The sequence below is a fragment of the Podarcis bocagei genome (assembly GCF_964188305.1).
Source record: "Podarcis bocagei genome assembly, chromosome: 10".
NCBI classification, from domain to species: Eukaryota; Metazoa; Chordata; class Lepidosauria; order Squamata; family Lacertidae; genus Podarcis; species Podarcis bocagei.
The window spans coordinates 65,311,003-65,333,387 of NC_138135.1; the positions used below are offsets into that span (position 1 = coordinate 65,311,003).

Sequence of the window (22,385 nt, forward strand, 5' to 3'; positions counted from 1 at the left end):
CGGGGCACAATCCATTCGTTCGGGTCCTACCATCCAGAGCAGGAGAAAACAAGCTTTCTCCATCCTTTAGATATTTGAAGATAGATATTATCTCTCTTCTCAGTTCCCCCTTTTCCAGGCTAAACATACCCAACTCCCTTAACCGTTCCCGGCTTGGTTTCCAGTTTTGGATGCCTTCTTCTGGGGACTAACCTCCAGAGCAGAAGAAAACAAACTTGCTCAGTCTTCGATGTGAAAGTCCTTTAGAGATTTCAAGGTGGCTATCCTCTGTCCTCTCAGTCTCCTCTTTCTCAGGCTAAACATCATCATCATTAGCATTATTACATTGTAGTAACTATATTGCTGGTTTCCCCACAGACTATTCAATCATTGAGTTATGCTAGCAAGAGATGAAGGGTGCCCTCTCGTGGCTGAAAGCTCTCAAATGCTGCACTGCAGACCATTTAGAACATGGGTAGGCAAACGGGTGGTGCTGTGGGTTAAACCACTGAGCCTAGGACTTGCCAAACAGAAGGTCGGCAGTTCAAATCCCCGCGATGGGGTGAGCTCCCGTTGCTCGGTCCCTACTCATGCCATCCTAGCAGTTCGGAAGCACGTCAAAGTGCAAGTAGATAAATAGGTACTGCTCCAGCGGGAAGGTAAACGGTGTTTCCGTGCGCTGCTCTGGTTCACCAGAAGCGGCTTAGTCATGCTGGCCACATGACCCGGAAGCTGGACGCTGGTTCCCTCGGCCAATAATGCGGGATGAGCACCGCAACCCCCGAGTCAGTCACGACTGGACCTAATGGTCAGGGGTCCCCTTTACCTTTACTAGGCAAACTAAGGCCCGGGGGCCAGATCCAGCCCAATCACCTTCTAAATCTGGCCCACAGACGGTCCGGGAATAAGCATGTTTTTTACATGAGTGGAAGGTGTCCTTTTATTTAAAATGCATCTCTGGGTTATTTGTGGGGTATAGGGATTCATTTTTATTTTTAAAATATAGTCCAGCTCCCCACAAGGTCTGAGGGACAGTGGACCAGCTCCCTGATGAAAAAGTTTGCTGACCCGATTTAGAAAGATGGGACGGTGCTTTCAGTTTGGGACAGTTTTTTCCGTTTTAACATTATTCACATGGGGAGTGAGGTTGAAAAAGGCTGTGTGATACGACTAAGCTCACTACATCTAAAAGAGGAAACAATTTCTAGTTCTACAGAGCCACCCACATCAAATCTACTTATAGGTAAAGGTAAAGGACCCCTGGATGGTTAAGTCCAGTCAAAGGCAACTATGGGGTTGCAGCGCTCATCTCGTTTTCAGGCCGAGGGAGCCAGCATTTGTCCACAGATAGCTTTCCGGGTCATGTGGCCAGCAGGACTAAACCGCTTGTGGCGCAATGGGACACTGTGACAGAAACCAGAGCACATGGAAACACTGTTTACCTTCCCGCTGGAGCAGTACCTATTTATCTACTTGCACTTTGACGTGCTTTCGAACTGCAAGGTTGGCAGGAGCTGGGACCGAGCAACGGGAGCTCACCCTGTCGCGGGGATTCGAACCACTGACCTTCCGATCGACAAGCCCAAGAGGCTCAGTGATTTAGATCACAGCGCCACCAGCATCCCCTCAAATCTACGTATAACTATGTCTGTCTCTGCAGCTGAATATATTTTACAGAATGCTAGTCTATATCGGTCCTCAAAGTGTGTTGCAGGAAAAAGGATAGCAAGTGTAGTGGGGAGATTCAAGGCCAATCAGAGAAACATTTAAACATTTCAGTGCAATGTGGATATACAACCAGAAACAGAATTCATGCCTCTCTTCAAGAGCACTGACTTTTCTTCTGTGCTTCTCCACGACATTGTTGTGAACAGGGAGTTTCAACAAATTATGAAGGATCAGGGGAAAAAAAGAAAGGCTTCTTTGTTGATGAGATGAGAGCTTGCATGTCTCAAATTAGACCCAATATAAATGAGATTACCTGGCCAAAGCAAGCTCACACCTCTCACTGAGTTTGTACTTACGGTACATATATAAGAGGCTCATTTATAATTACATTTTCAGAATGATTCGTGATCTTACGTAGTTGCATTGTTTTAAACATTTTGGATGTCCCATGATCACATTATAAAGCAGTTGCGTTCTCTGTTCTAAATCAAAGAACTGCCAATTTTTTTTTCATTTTCCAATGTATTTCTCATCAATTAGAAATCCAGTGTTGTGTTAGCAAATTTTAATTCTGAAAGTGTGGTCCAGAGAAAAGTTTGAGATTAGAACCACTGGAGTCAGGAGTCTTTGCCCTAGGCCACGTGTCACATACCTGGTCATGCTAAATAAGCAGTCTGATATTAATGCAAGTATGACTTGAGACTCTCTTATTCAGGGCATCTTAGTTCTGTAGGCAGGGACTCAGGTTTATAATTATCTACCCCTTGTATATGATACAGCATATTATATTATTATTATTACTTACTGAATTTATATACTGCCCTATACACAGAGGTCTCAGGGCAGTTGACAGAACAAAAAAAGTTTAAACTTATTGGAATCAATTAATCATATGAGTTTTACTATTTTGATCGATTAATCTATCTATAATTTGCTCATGAGTAAAAACAATATTTCTGAAGCAGCCAGCATTTTTTAAGCCACCGTGTTAGATGACATTGTCCCCATTTTCCCAGTGAGAGGAAAAAAGACTTTTCTAAAACATCAGAGAAAAATGTGTGTGTGTTAGGGGAAGAAATCCCAGGAATAATGATGTGCTCTGTGTTTTGTTTTTCATGGGGGGGGGGGGTGTAAAGTTACAAAACCCCAGAGCTTCCCCAAATAAGATTTTAATATTTTTGCAATAAATTATAACTGCGCCCCTTCCAGCTTTTCCCTTTCTTTGGAAAATATCTTAAGAGCTCATGATGACATCAACACAGGTGAAGTCAAAGAATAACACAAGCATTCAGAAAGGAGAAACATACCCAAACCCCCCACCTAGTTGCATAAGTGCCCTGAAGCTTACATGTTTGCAGTATTTTATTTCCTAAATCCGTCTGCATTAACAGCAGCATTTTAAAAGCTGTTGAAGAACCAGCAGCCACTAGGTGGATCTCCAGTATTCAGTTCAGTGCATTCGTAGTTAAACAGTCACAGAGTTCTCTTCACCACTTTTAAAAGTCTGTGAATCTAAGTTGTATGCCATTTTCTTCAAATTTTGCAAAGCCCTCTGCATGAATTGAACTGAAGCATCTCCTCACCCTTCCCTGATCCTCCTTCGCACCTCAAGTGTTTTGGTGGGGTTAGCAAGTGTCCCTGCGTTCTTGAAAATACCTTTTGTCTAGATGGTTACGGAGGATTATGCGAGTGTTTGCAGGAGCTGGCCTACTGGGCAACTGGATTTGTTGCTCTGCCAATTTTAGCATCACCCACCTCTGCCATGTGGTCCCCAAAACAGACTTCAGCTCTCACGAGAGAAAAAGTTTCCCAACCCCTGCTGTACAGCAAGGCAAAGAAAAACAATCTTCTTTTGGTGAAGAGTTATGGGACAAAAAATTAAGATGGCTTCTCTCTTAAAGACCAGCTGATTTCTACAGGAGAATGACTTAAGGCAGAAGTCGATTCACCTATAAACTAACAATTTCCCCACACCCCCATGCAACAGATGCTAACACGCAAGGCACGCAAAATACAAAGCAGTCAAAATAAATCTTTATTGAATGCTGCACTTGACATTCAGCTCCCATTTGCAAGAGGAACCTTTTCCATAAAACAGCATCTCCTTTTGCTGGTATCGAAAAGACAAGCGCGGGGCGTAGAAAACCCATCCTGATCTAAAAGTACTTAAGTTAGCCAATTCATTTTCTTTTACAGAAGGAGCAATGTTTTGCAGGACTCGGCAATAAGTTGTTCAATTTAGCCAAAAACACCCAGGGCAAAGAAGTATCTATCTCCAACAATGTCTACTAAGGTAGTTCAGTGGCGGTATAAAAAGTGACAATTGTTTATGTTTCACAAAGAAATGCAGTTGAAAGGGCAATCCATCATTAAGTTCCAGAGAGAATCTTACTGGCGACCTGAGGTTATTTAATACCATTTACATCTCAGGTAGCAGCTGTTCGGTCCAATAACTTAAAGGTTTGATACCAATGTCTGTTGTCTTGGAATGTAGATCATAACTCCTCATGGGCATCTGACGAAGATACATTTGCGGGCGTCTCCTCTTCTGTCAAAAGTAATGCATCTTTGTTAAAACAAAACACCTAAACAGTTAACATTATTTGTAAGAGGCAGGAATGAGGCAGAGGGCCTTCTTGGTAGCGGCGCCCGCCCTGCGGAACACCCTCCCGTCAGATGTCAAGGAAATAGACAACTATCAGACTTTCAGAAGACATCTGAAGGCAGCCCTGTATCGGGAGGTTTTTAATGTGTGATGTTTTACTGTGATTTTATGATTTGCTGGAAGCTGCCCAGGGTGGCTGGGGCAACCCTCACCTGGGGGCTCTTCAAGTTCACAGGATACCACTCCAGAAGGTTTCTGCCAACTGGGGAAGGGGGCTTCTGCTGAAAGGGGGGGCAGGCTGAAAAGGCTCTCTGCACAGGTAAAAAACACATCATGCATCCCCCCTAAATCTAGCACATTTATTTTTTTTTAAAAAAGAAGGCAACCAAATTTCCTTTTTTTTTAAAGGAGCGCCAAGAATTTGACCCTGCTGAGAATCTACAAGGGGCTTACCATTCAATCTGACAATTTTTTGGACCATGAAGACCAACCATTAATGGATTTTCAAATCAGATGTCAGGAAAAGAAGTGTATCAGGAGTGTTTTGTTAGCCCCAAAATAGAAAAGGAGTGAGGTCCTAACCAAAGAAGAATGGCAACTAAAATTGATGAATATGTGCAGCTTGCAGACTTAACATATAGAATAAGAGGGCAAGAAGAACATATGTTTAAAGTAGATTGGAAAATGTTTATTGAATATATGGGTGAAAATTGTGTACTGTTTAGAGAAGCTTTTGATGTTTGATCGTGTTTTTAATATTCTGTTGGAAGCAGCCCAGATGGGTGGAGTATAAATAATAAATTACTACTACTACTACTACTACTTCTTTGGAAAATGTTGGCAGCATTAAGATAAATTCAACAGTGTAAATAATGGATGTAACAATGGAATACTGAATGGTTTAGTTTAAACAAAATATGCAGGGATTTATGATATCTAAAATGAACCATGGAAAGAGAAGAATGGAAGTCATTGATATTTTAAGGTTTAAATGAGTATTCTAAAATGTGAAACAAAAAAAATTATACAAAAAAAGAAGTGTATGGGGAGGACTTATTTGCTATATTTTTATCCTAATTCCTTCAAGGAGCTCAGGGCAGTGTGCATGATGCAACCCAACACATTTTATGCTCAAACACCCCCTCCACCCGTGAAGGTGGTTGGATTAACTGGTGCAAGGTCACTCAGTGAGATTCATGGCTGGGTGAAGACCTAGAAGTTAGCCTTACCAATCCTAGTCCACGACATCACACTGGACCAATGATGCAAAATATGCTTAAGAATCAAAATGAGAAAGGATAGATCTGGCTGGGGAACGGTGATTGAAAATGCAAGGGAGGCTGAGATGATTATGCAGCAGCAGTTGTGCAATTAACACTGGATTTGCTACATTCCCCTACCAACAGCCCGCAAAACCTTCGGTAACAAACAGCCACTGACCTCCTTTTACCATTGCAACGCAAGAGCCATCTTCATCTTGAAAACCCTCGGAACAGACACATTTGTAACCCCCTGCGGTATTAACGCAGTCTTCGTTTTCTCTTACGCACACCTTTTCGGACGAGGTACATTCATCTACATCTATTTCAAAAAGGGAAAGAGTATCGCGAAAAGTTTAATTCGGTGCAAATGCACACGGATGAAAATGTTCTAATACAAACGTTCAGTTTCTTTTACTTTATTTGCTCACATATACAAGCAGCAACAAAGATTATACAGAATGACGCAATTTCCACACCGATAATCATTGAACTGTAGTCAGCTGTTGTTTATTGGTATCAATAAACATACATACAAACACAAAGAAATAGGAGTACTTGTGTTCTGCAGGCCTCGTTTGAATTGTAGGAATTAAAAATTCAAGCATACAGAATCTGTTTAAAATGACTTATGAAATTCTCCTCTCTGGAAATCAGGAACACATTTTTGCCTTTTTGGTGGCAGTTAAATACTTTTTTTTTTAATCCCGGACTTTTAGAGTTGTGTCTTGACTCTGACTTTCATAGAAAACTAGAAATCTAACCTGTGCATTTTTCATCTTTCATTTCATAGCCAGGTATGCAGCTTTTACATTTGCTGGGTCCTTCTCCTGTGCATCCCAAGCAGCCCCGATCGCATGCTGAAACATAAAATGGAACGTCTTTAAATCACTGTAAACTAAGGTGAAAACTTGCTTAGAGAACAAACTGAAGCTAATTTTTGTCAGACCCACCTATTGCGTTTAACCTACATGGTGCTACTTTGCGTACAGAATCCTTTAACTTATTTTCATAAGTTTATAAACCCGTTTAAGCTTGTATTGAATGCTATGAATATATTGTTGCAAAGGGATTGTGAAGGACAGTAAGAAATCTAACCAATAAACAACAAATGTCTATGTACAAATTAGGCAAGCAGTAACATTACTTGGAAGACCATAACGGCTACATTCAAGACTTGAGGCAAAGCTACACAAACCCCAGAAAGAACGGTACCTGTGTGAATGCTCTTATATCTAGATATTTGCCGTTTAACCTTTCGGCTTTCTGTGAACACTGCTAGCCAACTAAATATACATGAAGTTAGAAGCAACAACGTTACAAAAACCTTTCTGCTAATTTTCCAATACTACTTTCGTCAATGGAAAAATGGCCACAATTCAACTAATATATTTAACTCCTTGCTTTCCTTTTGAGATCTCATTATCTTCTATCTTCTATCATATCATTATCCCCTATTTGGGTGCCTTTTCCTTTCTCTCCAAATTATTGACTAAGGATCGCTTTCTAGCTGCATTCCTTCCCCCTCCCTGGTGATGCCAATATCCATGAAGACACATTCTGAGCGCTCTGGAGGTGGAACCCCCAGAGCAGCACGCGGCAAGGAGAGAGGGGAAATTGTTCTGTCTGGCCAGTGGAAATGTGGGTGCTGTCACCTTAGTGTGACATCAAATTCTACCTGCAGAAATTAAATGTGAGGAGTGTTGCTACACAATTGCATTACTAGGGTTCCTGCAATTGCAGAGACATTTCCCAGAGCCACTGAATCACAACATAGTGTATCCATGTAGCTCACGTATTATATTTCTCCGTGTAGTTTTCTACTTGGGGACAAACACTAAGATTCACAATTTCGGGTGGTGGGGAAGCCACAACAAGCATCCCACTTGAGATGTACCATAGTTACACCTCATTCCAAACCAAACCCAGAAAGTATATACAGTCAAATCTCGGTTGTTGAACATCTCGGCTGCCAAACGTTTCAGAAGCTGAACACCGACAACCTGGAAGTAACTGCCTCGGTTTTCAAACGCACCTTGGAAGTCGAATGGCTTCCCGAGGCGTATTTCTCTATTTTTTCAATGTAATTTTCCGATCGCCCATTGAGCCTTGGTTATCAAACGTTTTGGAAGTCAAATGGTCTTCTGGGATGGATTACGTTCGACAACCGAGGTACCACTGTACATCCATTTATGCCAAAGGAAGCGTAACAAGCTCTTCTTTAAACACGAACATCTATCGGTGGTTTTCACGCAACAAATCTGACATTTGTTTCAGCTCTTATATAATTAAGCAAGCTAGAACTTAAGGTTAGATATATAGATTTATGGAAAGGAAACCTTTGCAGGAGAAAGAGCCCTCTGTGTTTAAGCAGAATTGGTCCGTACTGCACGGAGACTCTTCTACGGCACATTCATCCACATCTGCAAAGGTGAACATAAATTTGGAAAGTTAGCATTGCCATATGAACAGAATGCTTCAAAGGGGGCAGGGGGGATGTCTGGATCCAAAGAGATCTGTTCATGAACAGAAAGCGCTTGTTATGCATATAAGGGGAGGGCTGTTGATTCTTCTTTCCCACTTCAGCCTCATCAAATTGTTTGGAGACCGTGATTTGCACAGGCTAGAACGGAATGTAGGAAATCAGAGGATGAATAAGAGGAAAACCATGAGCTTCTTACCCTTGCACGTGACCTATTCTGACCCCTACAATGGTATGCATTACTTCACCAAAAATGTATCTTTTCAAGTCATGAGTCCGTAAAGCACTAGGCTCTTAATCTCAGGGGCGAGACCCATGTTGGGCAAAAGACTCCTGCATTGCAGGGGGCTGGATTTGATGACCTTGGGGGGGGGGGCGCTTCCAACTCTGCAATTCCATGATAAACCCATTTTCCAAATGGCATTGAAATGACGTGATTTTCCTTTCCTTTCCATCTGCCAAATTCTGTGAAGCCAAAGGTTCCTCACTCAGATTCAAATGAAGCTTCGCAAAGGAGACTAGTAGTAGCAAGGGGTAGTTTACCTTTTTCATTCATTGACTTTGCACTTGCTTTCTGTTTTTGATATGCAGTTAAGTGGGGATTGCGCTATTTAACCGTACCCTTGCATTTATACTATGCCATCCTTGGTGAACGGCTGATTGTTATTTGAATTTGTCGATATATTTTTCTAACTGCTTTCGATTGGAAATGCTGTATTTTGGCATTCGACGGAGAGGTGGCAGATAACAGCCTTGACATGATTCAGTGAAACAAAAGGCACATCAGGAATCAACAGTCCTCTGTAATCTTCCCCTTCATATGCAACAAAATCAGGAGGGTCAACCAATAATTTAGTGGGCCAACTAGTTAAAAAGCAAACTGAAACCAACAGCTGTAAGCCTGGATCGGAGAAGTCCTCCCAGCTCCAAACTTGTTTAGAAGAAGAAGAAGAAGAGTTTGGATTTGATATCCCGCTTTGGATTTGATATCCCGCCTTTCACTCCCCTTCAGGAGTCTCAAAGCGGCTAACATTCTCCTTTCCCTTCCTCCCCCACAACAAACACTCTGTGAGGTGAGTGGGGCTTTATCACTACCCAAAGGAGTCTCAAAGCGGCTAACATTCTCCTTTCCCTCCCCCCCCCCCCAACAAACACTCTGTGAGGTGAGTGGGGCTGAGAGACTTCAGAGAAGTGTGACTAGCCCAAGGTCACCCAGCAGCTGCACGTGGAGGAGCGGGGAATCGAACCCAGTTCACCAGATTATGAGTCTACCGCTCTTAACCACTACACCACACTGGCTAAAAACAGATAAAAACAGTGTTCTGCAACCCGGCAGCTGAATCTATGTAAATGCATCTCTGCTTGAGAAAAAGTCCTTTACTTTCCCTTCTACATGGGTGCTGATTTTCTTTTGTCTCCCCATGTTTAGTGCATGTATAATTACAGTCGTACCTTGGAAGCCGAACGGAAGCCGTTCCGGAAGTCTGTTCAACTTCCAAAACGTCCTGAAACCAAGGTGCGGCTTCCTGCAGCCAATTGGAAGCCACACCGGACGTTTGGGTTCCAAAAGAACGTTCGTAAACCGGAACACTCACTTCCGGGTTTGCTGCGTTCGGGAGCCAAAACGTTCGAGTGCCAAGACGTTTGGCTTCCAAGGTACGACTGTATGTACTGTTTAACTTTCAGTTAAGATGCCGGGGGGGGGGGGGAGAGAAATGGCACAAAGACAAGTATCTACATGTGTATGATTATAAACATGTTACATATTATATATTAGGTCTTAGGTCTTCTCTAAACTGAACACTTTGTTTTCTATTGGATGTCTTACTAACCCACACAGGCATCTTCATTTCTGGTCCAACCTTCTTTACATTCCTTACAGTCTGTGTTTGTTGCTCCACTGCACGTTTTACACGAATCATGACAAGCTGTGAAGACAGAAAAAGACTCAAGACTTCATTTCAGATCCTGGTGAGCACATTTAAAACTGAATCTAGGTTTACGTTATATAGTTAAACTGATTCTAGGGTTACGTCAGAGGCATCGATAACGCAAATAATTGCATGTAAATTGGCTCATGAAATGTTTGCACATCCTGGCATGTTATTTAATTAGCGTGGTAAAATAAGTAGGAACGTTACGAAGTTACATAAAGCACTACCTTATAAAAGCAGTGGAACAAGTAGTGAGCATGCAAACTGAAAAAGGCTATCAGGTTATCACCCAAATAATGACTTCACTGTTTTTGGGTTCTGATCAACAAGATACGCAGGACGGGTTTCTTCTTCCACTTTAGCAAAACAGGTTGGCTTTGACGGAACAAAGTGAGATTACGGCTACAATCCTATTCTCACTTCTTTGAATTCAACAAGGCTTACTTCTGAGTAGACAAGTATAGGACTGCGCTTGTTCTTTTTTAATGAATTCATTTATTTGGTTTTTCAAAATAAATTTTTACAATCAGAAACATACAACATAAAGACAAGATTCCAATGAATCTCTTGGACTTCCCTCCTCCCCTTTGTGGGTCCCATTCTTAATCATTTCCTCCTGCATCTTTTATAATAATCCAAATCTTTTGCATCTCCATTACAGTAGAACCTCTGTTTATGTCCTGCTCTAGTTAGGCCCATTCCAAGTCGCAACCATGGCAAACCCGGAAGTAAACACCGGGTTTGCTGCGATTCACCCACACGCAGAAACGGCTGCCACTGTCTGCCCATGTGCAGAAGCAGGCTGCCGCCGAATGCGCCTGTGCACAATGGCGCTTCTACCAGCAACACATTTCGCCATAAGTACAGGCCCTCCAGAACAGACTTTGGTTGTGAATAGAGGTTCCACTGTATTTCCAAAATTCACCACTAAACTACAAGTGTTATTCCAATCCCGCCAATGATTTTAGCTGTTTACAATGGTTTTTAAGATAGATTATAAATTTCCCCCATTCCTTATTAAAATTTTGGCCTTCCTGATTTCTGATTCTTGTCACTTTGGCATAGTCCATCAACTTGACCTGTCATTCTTCTCTGCTAGGGACCTTATCTTCTTTCCATGGACTGTGCTCGTTCTAGCTAATTTGGGATGTGGATCGGGAGCAGTCAGTGAGGAGAGAGGTGGTGCCACTTACTGGGAGAGGGTTGATATGGTGCTGTGAAGACACATCAGTGGGAGAGAGCTAGACTAACAGTCGTGCCTGGCTAGCAACAACCTCCCTTGCCAGCTTGCCCCTCCTTCTGCTAGTAAGCAGCAGTGGCTCCAGCAGCATGGCACCGACCCTCCTCACGGAACACTCCTGGATTGAAATATAGAAAGTTCAGAAATATTTAGCGACAATTTAACCGTAAAAAGCACTGCCCGGAATCTTGCAAGCAATTGGGCATGCCCACGGTTCCGCGTCGTATCTTAACGGGACTTCTGACTTTTCTTTTCCCATGCCAGCTCACAAACAGCTTCTCGCACAACAAAGCAAAATGTTCCTGGAGAAACTCCAGTCCAAAGTCCGCTTTGTTGTGCGGAAGCAATTACAGTTCTCCGGACCATTATAAAGGCTTCAAATGTAAAGCATGTAGGCATACCTGTACAAACAGAATGTGTGTCATTTCGGTGAGAGTTGTAGTAGCCGTCAGAGCAGTCCAAACAAAATTCTCCTTGGTATTCCCTTTTACAGTGGCAGGATCCATCGCCACCTCGGGTGCCGTCTCCAGCACAGTTGCCATTTCCGTGGCAAGGTCGTTCTGATCCCCCGCGGCAAGCTTAAATTAACACAAAAACAGCAAGTTTAAGAATTTCACGTAAATGAAGCCGAACAGTATTTTCTCCCCATGGCCACTTCTCTCGCTGCCGCCTCTTGATCAACATTCACAAGCCTCTTCACAAAAAGCTTTTCCCTTTGCTTCTAACTAAAGCTGTGCTGAAAATTTTCTGTCCCTACTTTTGAAGGCCCATTTGCAGGTTGCCCCCACAAAATGGGTGGCGAGCTGCTTAGGAGGAGCACCACCACAGCAGCCAGAAGAAGAAGAAGAAGAAGAAGAAGAAGAAGAAGAAGAAGAAGAAGAAGAAGAAGAAGAAGAAGAAGAAGAAGAAGAATGGGGCGGGGATGAAAAACCTCTGCAGCTAACACTGCTGCAGTGAGCCCTCTGTGGACTGAACATGTTGTGATTTTTCTCCCATCCCCTCCCAAAATGCCTTGGTTTTTTGCCTCTCCAAACCCCTCTGAACGGTGCCAAACTTTCTGTGGATCTTTCAGCTTAGCTCAACTTTTTCAACGAACTGTGCCCTGATGCAGAGACTCCCCTAGCAATAACACCCTATGCCACAATATAACTTGTTGGTTTTTGAGATGCCACATTCTCTATGAACAGTCTTGTTACTGACCCAACAAAGGCCCCAAGTAGCCGATCCACTTGTGTGAGCCAATAACCCAAAGCACATGTTCGTCATACACCATTTCTGCACTTCTAAACTGGCGGTAACCGCTCCCTCCTCGGCACCCCCCCCCCCGTAGCCATTTTTCGCTTTCCCTCTTACATCAGTATCACTGAGACTGAAAAAATAAAATGGCCTACTAGGCACCTTCCGTATGTCTGCTGGTAGAACTGCAGCTCACGGAAGTAGCTTTCTTCTTCCACCATCACATCACCAGACTTAGCTATAGGAACTTAGGAAACTGCTTTATACCAAGTCAGACCACTGGTCCATCTATCTCAGTACTGTCTGAACTGACCAGCAGCTGCTCTCCTGTGTTTCAGGCAGGGAGCGTCTCCCAGCCTTACCTGGAGATGCTGGCTATTGAAACCGAGACCTTCTATTGCATTTTGAATCGAACTAATCAATGATCTGGGGATGCGGGTGGCGCTGTGGGTTAAACCACAGAGCCTAGGACTTGCTGATCAGAAGGTCGGCGGTTCAAATCCCCGCAACGGGGTGAGCTCCCGTTGCTCGGTCCCTGCTCCTGCCAACCTAGCAGTTCGAAGCACGTCAAAGTGCAAGTAGATAAATAGGTACCGCTCCGGCGGGAAGGTAAACGGCATTTCTGTGCACTGCTCTAGTTCGCCAGAAGCGGCTTAGTCATGCTGGTCACATGACCCGGAAGCTCTACGCCAGCTCCCTTGGCCAATAAAAGTGAGAAGAGCGCCGCAACCCCAGAGTCTGAACTTAATGGTCAGGGGTCCTTTTACCTTTACCTAATCAATGATAGTAAAAGGCTAGAACTAAATGAAAGCTTCTGTGTATGATTAAAGACACACCAGTATTTTATTATTGTCGTTTAATTACCAACACAGTCTGGACCATGTGTTCCAGCAGGACAGCAAACTCCTATTGTTTCTATACAAAGCCACTTAAACAAATCAGGAGATTTCTTCTTCCTGTAAATACAAACAAACAAAACAAAAATGTATTTCTTGAACAGAAGGTAAGAGTTCTGTTCATATCCGATTGTATTATTATCATTAGTCTGAACTTATTGAAATCAAAGTTCTAGAGAACGTCAATTAATATTGTCACGGACAGTTTAGATGGGGAAGCAGGTACAGTGCGCAATAAATTTGCATAGCCAGTGATATTAGATTGTCCGTTATGATTGATCTGGTACTTTTTCACCTTCTAGAATCTTTCATGATAAGAAACTTGGCTCCCAGGTTTATAGTGGAGGTCAAGAGGCCACCAACTGATGTCACAATAGAAATACAAGAAGTATTCCCTTCCCCTCTTGGTGTGCCCAGGGTGGAGAGGGCAACTTGGGGTGTCTGAAAAAACACACACCAAAAAAAAACCAGACAGACACCTTTTAAGACAGAGGTACCTAACCACTGGGTTAGCCAGTGCAAAATTGCACATCCAACACACATAAACATATATGGTCCACATGTAGCTAGGCAGGTAAGACACACCACAAGTAGGAAAACACTCAGCCAGAGAGCAGACCTCCTCATTCCCCTCCTATGGGGAGAAAAGCCCTCCTAAAAATTGGCCCTGTTCTCTGCAGGAGAAGTGGCACTTTTCAAGATAAGAGGAGGCATTGGATTTTGGAAGAGTGTGGTGAAAATGGTTTCATGGGCAGCTTTATCACCTCAACCTTCAGCATTTGCAACCTTAAATTAGATATATCAGCCACCAAACAGTCCAGCGTGTCAAGCAAACACATCTTCAAATTGAAACAGAAGATCTGTGATGGAAGCAGAAAGCTAAAAGTGGCAGCCTGCTTTGGTCAGCTTTGTCTCACTTACCTTCAATACACTACTGGTTTTGCCTGAGCCATCAGAGGCTCCGAGATGCTATGTTAAGCTCACCACTATTGCAAACATTCCTATGGTGGCATTCCTATGTAGCACTAGGTATTTTGCCAATGCGAACAGTCATCTTTACCCCCAGGGTGCAGTTTGGCTGAGGGAGAAGGGCTCAGGACACAGCATCCGCTTTGTATGCAGAAATTCCCAGGTTCAAGCTCTGGCATCTCAAGAGAGGGCTAGGAATACCCCCTGACTTAAATCCTGGATATCTGCTGCTGGCCAGTGTAGATCAAGGTTGTGGAAGCTTTTTTGGCTTTGTGGGCCAAATCCTCATCGAGCCAAATTTCAGCCAGAACCTCATCACTGGGCCAAATTTCACAGCCAGAACCTCATCATTGGACCAAATCCTCATCATTGAGCCAAATTTCAGCCAGAACCTCATCACTGGGCCAAATCCTCATCATTGGGCCAAATTTCACGGCCAAAACCTCATCATTGGACCAAATCCTCATCATTGGGCCAAATCCTCACCACTGGGCCAAATTTCACAGCCAGATCCTCATCATTGGGCCAAATCCTCATCATTGAGCCAAATTTCACAGCCAGATTCTCATCATTGGGTCAAATCCTCACCACTGGGCCAAATTTCACGGCCAGATCCTCATCATTAGGCCATATTTCACAGCCAGAACCTCATCATTGGGCCAAATCCTCATCGTTGGGCCAAATTTCACAGCCAGATGCTCATCATTAGGCCATATTTCAAGGCCAGAACCTCATCACTGGGCCAAATCATCATTGTTAGGCCAAAATTCACTGGTGGCTGGGGTTGCCAGATTCAGGAAGGGGTTGGTATTGAACCCCATGCATCAGTTGATGAGAGGTGCTTAAATCCTGCTTGGTGGGCTGAGTGCCAATTCCCTGGGAAGAGCTACAGTGAATAATAGTAGCTAAGTGAGTTCTAGTATCAAAGTGAACAGTAATGATTCACACCTTTGCAAAAATGGAAGGGAAAGAAAAAGATTAAGCATTCTGGGGTGTATCTGACTAAAACATATCTGAGAAAGCACTGACTAAAACAAACGGATACTCTTAGTATGGCTCAGTTGGATACAACCCTCTATGCAAGTCTCATTTTATGTTTCATGTCTGTGGGTTAAGAAATAGTCACAAATATTCTCCCTCATGTCATTAAATTCATATGGCTTCAGTTATTTTGCAGCAATGAATGGACAGAAGTAAGGATCTCTCTTAGGATGCCTTGAACATTTTGAGATGTGTCTGGCTTGTTCTTAAATGTAACAAGGCTTTTTTAAAAAATAAAATAAAAATAAATATCTGCCAAATGCTGTGTTTGGGGCTGATCACTCATTTGTAGGAATGCTATGTTACCAAAGAACAATAGTTGCAAGTTGATACAACTTCATCATCAAAGATGGCCAGAAGGGTGGCGTATAAATAAATAAATAAATAATAATAATAATAATATTAGCCTTTCCCTTATCTAATTAACACAATCAAAAGTGCAGGTAACTATGTCCCAAATTTTCAGATGTCACAAGAAACTCTGCATTAAGGATGAAAACTTGGGAAATTTCTGAAGGAAAATATTAATATGAATCTCGACAACCAAACTGATATTTTGTCAGCTACTGCAAACTTTGGCACCTTGGCATACGTTATGCTTGGAGGTGATAATAGCCTATACAGAGATGGAACTATTGGTTACCATTATACACACACAATTTTCTAGATTTATTGCTTAAATAACATCCACAACACACTCTAGCATATGAAAGAATGTGTGTGCACCACGCAAACTGTATTAAGCACAGTCAGACTACCTCCCTATTTTGAACCAACACTACTTTATTTATTTTTAAATTTATTTACGTGGTTTTTCAACTTAAAATTTGACAAAGATATATCAAACATAAATTATAAAAACAAGATTCCAAGGAATCTCTTGGACTACCATCCTCCCCTTTCCGGGTCCTATTATTAATCAATTCCTCCTGCATCTTTTATGATAATCTGGACATAATGGAAGAGGTAAAGGGCTTGGATTATCATAAAAGATGAACCAAAACTACTTTATGATTAAATGTGTGCTTTTCAAAAATTCCTTACTGACTCATCAACCCGTCGAGTTCGAAAGAACCAAGTTGAATTCTAACTTGAATCCCCATTCTCATCCTAAGGACCCCACACAAAATTGTTAAGCAGGTATGCGTTTTATAAAACTCTCTGTGAACAAAATGTTAAATTGTGCAGGTTTAACTGAAGGTAGAATGCTGGTTTGTAGTCTCTAAAGCTAAGTGATTACATAAAAGGAAGAACAACTTGCCCTTCTGATTCCTGGTGGAGCTGTCATGGCTGGTAGTTAGATAAAATATCTTCTTTAGTAGCAAATTGAGCAGAAGTGATCTGGAATTAATAAGAACCTTATGGAATCCTACTAAGTAATGCTCTAGAATGTTAACATGTGCATTACAGCAGCACTAATCGGCAACATTAATGGTAACCTAAAGGTTACTAGACAAGCCCATACCATGCTTTCAACAAGATACTCAAGCATGAAATTGGTTCTTCTTGCAAGTTACTAAGCTAGCTCAACAGAGACTGGCAACCATCAATGTTGGCCATGCAAAAGCTCAGACTGGTTCACCTGTTATGGATGCAGCAACTCGACACAACAAGCCATCTGACTTACATGCTTTTGCTAACTGCCAGATTGAGAAATCAATAAAGAAATGTAGCTGAGAATGGTTTCCCCACTTACTGCAATTTACACTTCTCTAATGTGGTATCACCCATTGTGACCCACCTCTGTTTGGATCGATGTCTGCAGAATAAAACCCTGGTCTGCTTGTGCTTTAGCTGAGGTGGAAAAACAAGAGCGCCAATCCCGTTTGGACCTCAATTAGCATGCACGATTTCGAAAGTGCCTTTAAGTATTTTGAAATCATCACTGTGAGAAAGAACAAACCCTGACGCAATACCAAGCCTTGCATATACTTATGACTAGCGGCCTTGGCCCAGTATACTTGAAGGAGCATCTCCACTCCCACGGTTCAACCCGGTCCAGCTCCTTCTGGCAGTTCCCTCACTGCGAGAAGTGAGGTTACAAGGAACCAGGCAGAAGGCCTTCTCGCCCTGTGGAATGCCCTCCCATCAGATGTCAAGGAAATAAACAACTATCTGACTTTTAGAAGACATCTGAAAGCAGCCCTGTTTAGGGAAGTTTTTAATGTTTGATGTTCTATTGTGCTTTTAATTCTGTTGGGAGCCACCCAGAGTGGCTGGGGAAACCCAGCCAGGTGGGCGGGGTATGTATGTATGTATGTAAATAAATAAATTAAAAATAAATAAATAAATAAATAAATAAATAAATAAATAATACTATAGTGAATCTGGTAAAATTAGTAGTTACCAAGCTAACAATATACAAGAAGCTGGTTTTATCAAGACACAGGTTGAAAATTTGTGAATAATGCATTTAACATTGCTTTCCAGGAAGTTTATACCCACTCTTTAATTTACACCTCTCTTGAATCCAATCCTGAATGCAACACAACAAAAAATATTGCCTTGTTTCTTTCTTACCATTTGAACCACCAGGTTTCTATATGTTCTTCATGCTCTTCTACCATGTTGTTGCATTCAAAGTTACTACTGTCACATAGGTTCTCTATTATTTCCACAAGACGAATTTCACTGCATGGGGGAAAAAGACCCAAGACAAATCAGTTTATTTTGATGAGTTCTAATTGGGCACTGACTTTACAAATGAAAACACATTTCTATAAAAAAGGGTCAAGAATATTAGAGTCACTATTCATTTCTGTTATTCCATCGGCTGTAAACTTTCCAAAATTAAAGTCCAACTTTTGCTCCGGGTAAAAGTGATACATTTAAGCAAAATTGTCTTAGATGATACGTTACTGGTGCACATCAGCAAAGCAATCTGTTACTACTCAGACTCAAACTATCTGATTTTTAGAAGACATATGAAGGCAGCCTTGTTTAGGGAAGTTTTTAATGTTTGATCTTTTATTCCTTTTTATTTATTCTTATTATTAATATTCTGTTGGGAGCCACCCAGATGGGCAGGGTATAAATACTAATAAATTATTATTATTATTATTATTATTATTATTATTATTATTATTATTAAGCATTTTTTGTGCAGCATATGCAATCAACAGGAAGCTCAAAATACACCCAGCAAGGTCAAGTGCAAAGAAAGCTGTGGCTTTACAGCTTTAATTATAGAATATTTAATCGTGAAATATACTTAGCAAATGCCAAAGGGACAGATAAGCATTCATATCAGAGCATGTGTTGAAAGAGAACCTGGGAACTCTCAAACAAGGAACTTCTGAATCCTTGCAATAAGGTTTCAGGAAGCCTGGGGCTATGTAAGAGTAAGCCCATGTTCTCCCTTCTTTTCCTGCCCCACTGCTGCTCCCAACTACATCCCCTCTGGCCTGGATCAGGCTCTTTGAAGCAACTCGTATTTCCCCTGCAGAGAAACTTGTGCTCAGGGTTCACAGCAAGGATGCAGAACCTGTGGTCCACTGAATGTTGTTGGACTGTAACTCTGTTCATCCCCGATAGTTGACCATCTTGGCTAGGACTTGGGGGAGTCTGGAGGGTCACAAGCATCCCACCTTTGCTATAAAGGTTCCTTTCTCTCCTTCGTCCCTGCCTTAAAGTTGGTCCACAGAACTGCCACTACACTGAACCACTGCCCTTGAACAACAGCCGAAGCAATTTAAGCTGTCTTCCAGGAATTCAGTGGATTTGTGTAGAAAGTCCCAGCAGGAAGACTGTTCTCTGCATTTGTGCGGTCCTCCCCTTCAGTTCTCCCATTCTTGGTTCGCTCTATCTAGTGTGCTGTGATACCCGAATTAAGAAAACTATGGTTAGCATTAACCAAGATATTCTTGGGTTGGGGCAACTGGCTAAAATGTTTTCAACAGTTCTAATTTTGGTTCCTCTGTTTTGTTTTGGGTTGATGTTAGTTAAATGTTTGGTTGGGGTTGGCGGTTATTTAAATTTGGGTATAACTGTAAACTGTTTATTATTGTTATTATTGGTTTCTATTTATTTGTTTGTTTTATTGCTCGTATAGCATATTTTGCTTTTAACGCTTGATGCTTTGTTGAGTTTTTATACATGTTGTAAGACGCTCAGAGGGGCTGGGGAAACCCAGCAAGATGGATGGGATAGACATTTTTAAAAAATATTATTTATTATTATGTTCCCCACACTGTGGGCTCAAAGCTCACTTCAAAACAATGTTCTGCAACATTTGGACACAATTCCTCAAGGGTGGTTGTTCTTGTTATTTTGCCCATTTCAGATGTTATGGCAAAATATGGTTAGAGATAGCCAAAAAGGAGAAAATACACAGAACCAGGAAGGAGGGAGAACATCAGCAGATATGTATGCTGAAATTGGGCCAAAGACTTTTTCAACACCTAACCCAGAACAATATTCTACTTTTTACAGAAATGCATGAAAGACATTTGTGCGATTATGACCTAGTAACAGCAGGGTGCCAATATGTTCAAAACTAAGATTATGGAGCTTGACTAAAGTATCAAATGTGTCACAATGTGACATTCTTAAAATAAGAGCATGCTAACTTTGCTCTCAGAAAAAATGTCCCCTGCTGACATAGACTATTTCATCCAGTCCAGTTATTTTACAAGCTGCAGACAAGGATATGACCTCATTGAAAAGAAAGATACACATACCATACCTGGACTCATACTTTGACAGGGTCTTTTCTTCCCAAGCTGTATTGCCACCTCCAAAGTTCTTTTTTGCAGTGTCAGTTAGACCCTGAAAAACAGAGTATTTTGACACAATCTCATTTTCTAGAGCAATTGCAAAACCAGACAGACTTTGGATTAGTAAGTGATACTAATAACGGAGTTTTTAAAACACTAAACATACCACCTAAAACTCCCTGAGACCAGTGGATTCCTTCAAAACTGGCTGCCCTTAAGAAGCTCCACACACTGGGCAGTACAGTGGGCAGCTGGTAAGACACCCTTTTCTGAAACCCCAGGGTGCTGCTGCCAGACAGTGTAGACAACACTAAGCTAGATAAACCAATGGTATGGAACATTATAAGGCAGCATCCTATGGCTTTTTTATTGGTGTTTTAGAACCTAGTAATAAATAATAATAATAATAAACTTATTATTTAAGTTTAATAATTAACTTATTATTCTGTGTCCAGGGCAGCTGTTTATCAGCTCCATCTGGTACACAGGCTGGGACCCTACCTGCCCGCAGACTGTCTCGCCAGTGGTGCATGCTCTGGTTATCTCCCGCTTGGACTACTGCAAGGCGCTCTATGTGGGGCTACTTTTGAAGGTGACCCAGAAACTACATCTAATCCAGAATGTGGCAGCTAGACTGGTGACTGGGAGCAGCCACCGAGACCATATAACACATATAACAACCATATAACAACCATATAACTCCTAGTACGTTTCCGAGCACATCTGGAAATCAGAATATATAACAGCCCTGGTGGCCAGAGCCCTCGGTTCCCACCAATGACAGTCGTATCAAGAAATTATAGGCATCTTCAGGGCCAGTCCTACCGTTAGGCAGACAGGTATCTCAAAAATGTTGCCTTTGAATGCTGGGAAATGGAGGACTGTAGCTCAGTGGTAGAGTATATGATTTGAATGCAGATGTTAAAGGGAGGAAAGGAGGCGGCTGAGGAGTCGCAGCATCCCTCACCTGGCTGAAGCGCTCCGTGATTTCGCGGCAGGTGTCGCAGGCCTGACGGACCCGCTGCTCCTTCTCCGCCGCCGCTGCGAGGGCGAGGCAAAGGAAGGCCCCGAGGGCGCCGCTCAGCCACCCCGGCGGAGCCCCGCGCGCCTTTCCCGACGGAAGGCGCCTCATGGCCGCCCGCGAGCCTTTCCCCCTCGCCCGCGGGACATTTAGCGCCTCTGACGGGGGGAAGCCGGCATCCCGCGCCTGGGGCCCGGCCAATCCCGGCGCGCCCTCGCGCCCGGCGACGTGGTCCAATCGGCGCCCGCCACGCTCCGGGAGACGTAATGAGAAAGCCCCACGTAGAGAAGAGGCGGGAGGGAAGGGAAAAAAAGCACGGGCAGGGCCCTAGAGCTAAAAATGGAAAGACGCGCGCGTGATTTGTATATTCCGGGTTCCTTTAGATCAGGCATCCCCCAAACTCGAGCCTCTAGCTTTTTTGGGGACTACAATTCCCATCATCCCTGACCACTGGTCCTGTTAGCTAGGAATGATGGGAGTTGTAGTCCGAAAAAGCAGGTGGCGGGCTGAGTTGGGGGGGGTGCCTGCTTTAGATCCCTTCCCTGCCCCACCGGGGATTTTTTTTTTTTTAGAGATTCATCCCTAGGAAACGAAACGGAATTTCGAGCTTGGTTGGGCAGCGGTATGTCTAACCATCAAAGTATAAAAAAATAAGTGTAAAGAGAGGGTTTGTGTTATTTATTTATTTATTTATGCATACTATTATTATTTATCCTTATTATTTATTTATATTTATATTTATATTTATATTTAATTTAATTTGTTTTAGTTAAACGCTAAGGAAAAAGCACATGGTGCGCCCAAGCCTTCTGACCTCTACTTAGCAGTTGATTTGCGATGATTTGCCATGGTGCAGGGAGCGAGCTCTCTAAACTGCCCTTCTCCACAGCTTCTGGCTCTATCGCCATACTATTAGATTCCCATGCAACACTAAGAATCCTACGATTTATCATGGCAGGCATAAACATGTTTTTTAAAAAGAGGTTTAAAGAGACAGGGGGGAAATGTTGACCCTTAACGTCTCCATAGCCTGGATAGCTCAGTGGGTTAGAGCAGGCATCCCCAACCTGCGGCCCTCCAGATGTTTTGGGACTACAACTCCCATGATCCCTAGCTAACAGGACCAGTGGTCAGGGATGATGGGAATTGTAGTCCAAAACATTTGGAGGGCCGAAGGTTGGGGGTGCCTGGTAGAGCGTGCTGCTGATAATGCAAAGGATGCCATACGTCCTGGAAATCGCCTCGGAAAATAACCTGAAAAAGTTCCAAAACCCCCAAATCCTTCTGGCTTTTACTAAAAAAAAAACAACCTCAAGATCTTTGGTTCCCCTAGTAATAAT

General features: G+C 42.6%; 1 protein-coding gene and 1 long non-coding RNA gene across 2 annotated transcripts in view; both read right to left on the minus strand.

Annotated features, from left to right (window-relative positions):
- Positions 1–269: 269 nt before the first annotated feature.
- The window catches only part of LOC308596618, a 70,111-nt gene continuing 47,995 nt past the window's right edge, over positions 270–22,385 (minus strand). The window contains exon 4 of the long non-coding RNA XR_014012570.1: positions 270–280. This is a non-coding gene — a long non-coding RNA (uncharacterized lncRNA). The remainder of the gene's footprint in view (positions 281–22,385) is intronic.
- CRELD2 (cysteine rich with EGF like domains 2) lies at positions 3,660–21,211 on the minus strand. Its single transcript, XM_081211806.1, has 10 exons — positions 20,992–21,211; positions 19,994–20,076; positions 17,830–17,940; positions 13,268–13,359; positions 11,569–11,745; positions 9,826–9,921; positions 7,851–7,934; positions 6,276–6,371; positions 5,693–5,833; positions 3,660–4,195 (listed from the first exon to the last, which is right to left on the minus strand). The coding sequence occupies exons 1-10, from the start codon at positions 21,154–21,156 to the stop codon at positions 4,143–4,145; spliced, it is 1,098 nt and encodes a 365-aa protein (XP_081067932.1). The 5' UTR covers positions 21,157–21,211; the 3' UTR covers positions 3,660–4,142.

Bases quoted from the DNA above. Each gene is read 5' to 3' on its own strand.
- CRELD2 (XM_081211806.1), bottom strand. From the start codon at position 21,156: ATGAGGCGCCTTCCGTCGGGAAAGGCGCGCGGGGCTCCGCCGGGGTGG. The intron at 9,922-11,568 runs GTATGCCTACAT...CTGTCTTCACAG, and splicing joins CACACATTCTGTTTGTACAG to CTTGTCATGATTCGTGTAAA. The intron at 6,372-7,850 runs GTTTCCTTTCCA...TTTATGTTTCAG, and splicing joins GGGCTCTTTCTCCTGCAAAG to CATGCGATCGGGGCTGCTTG.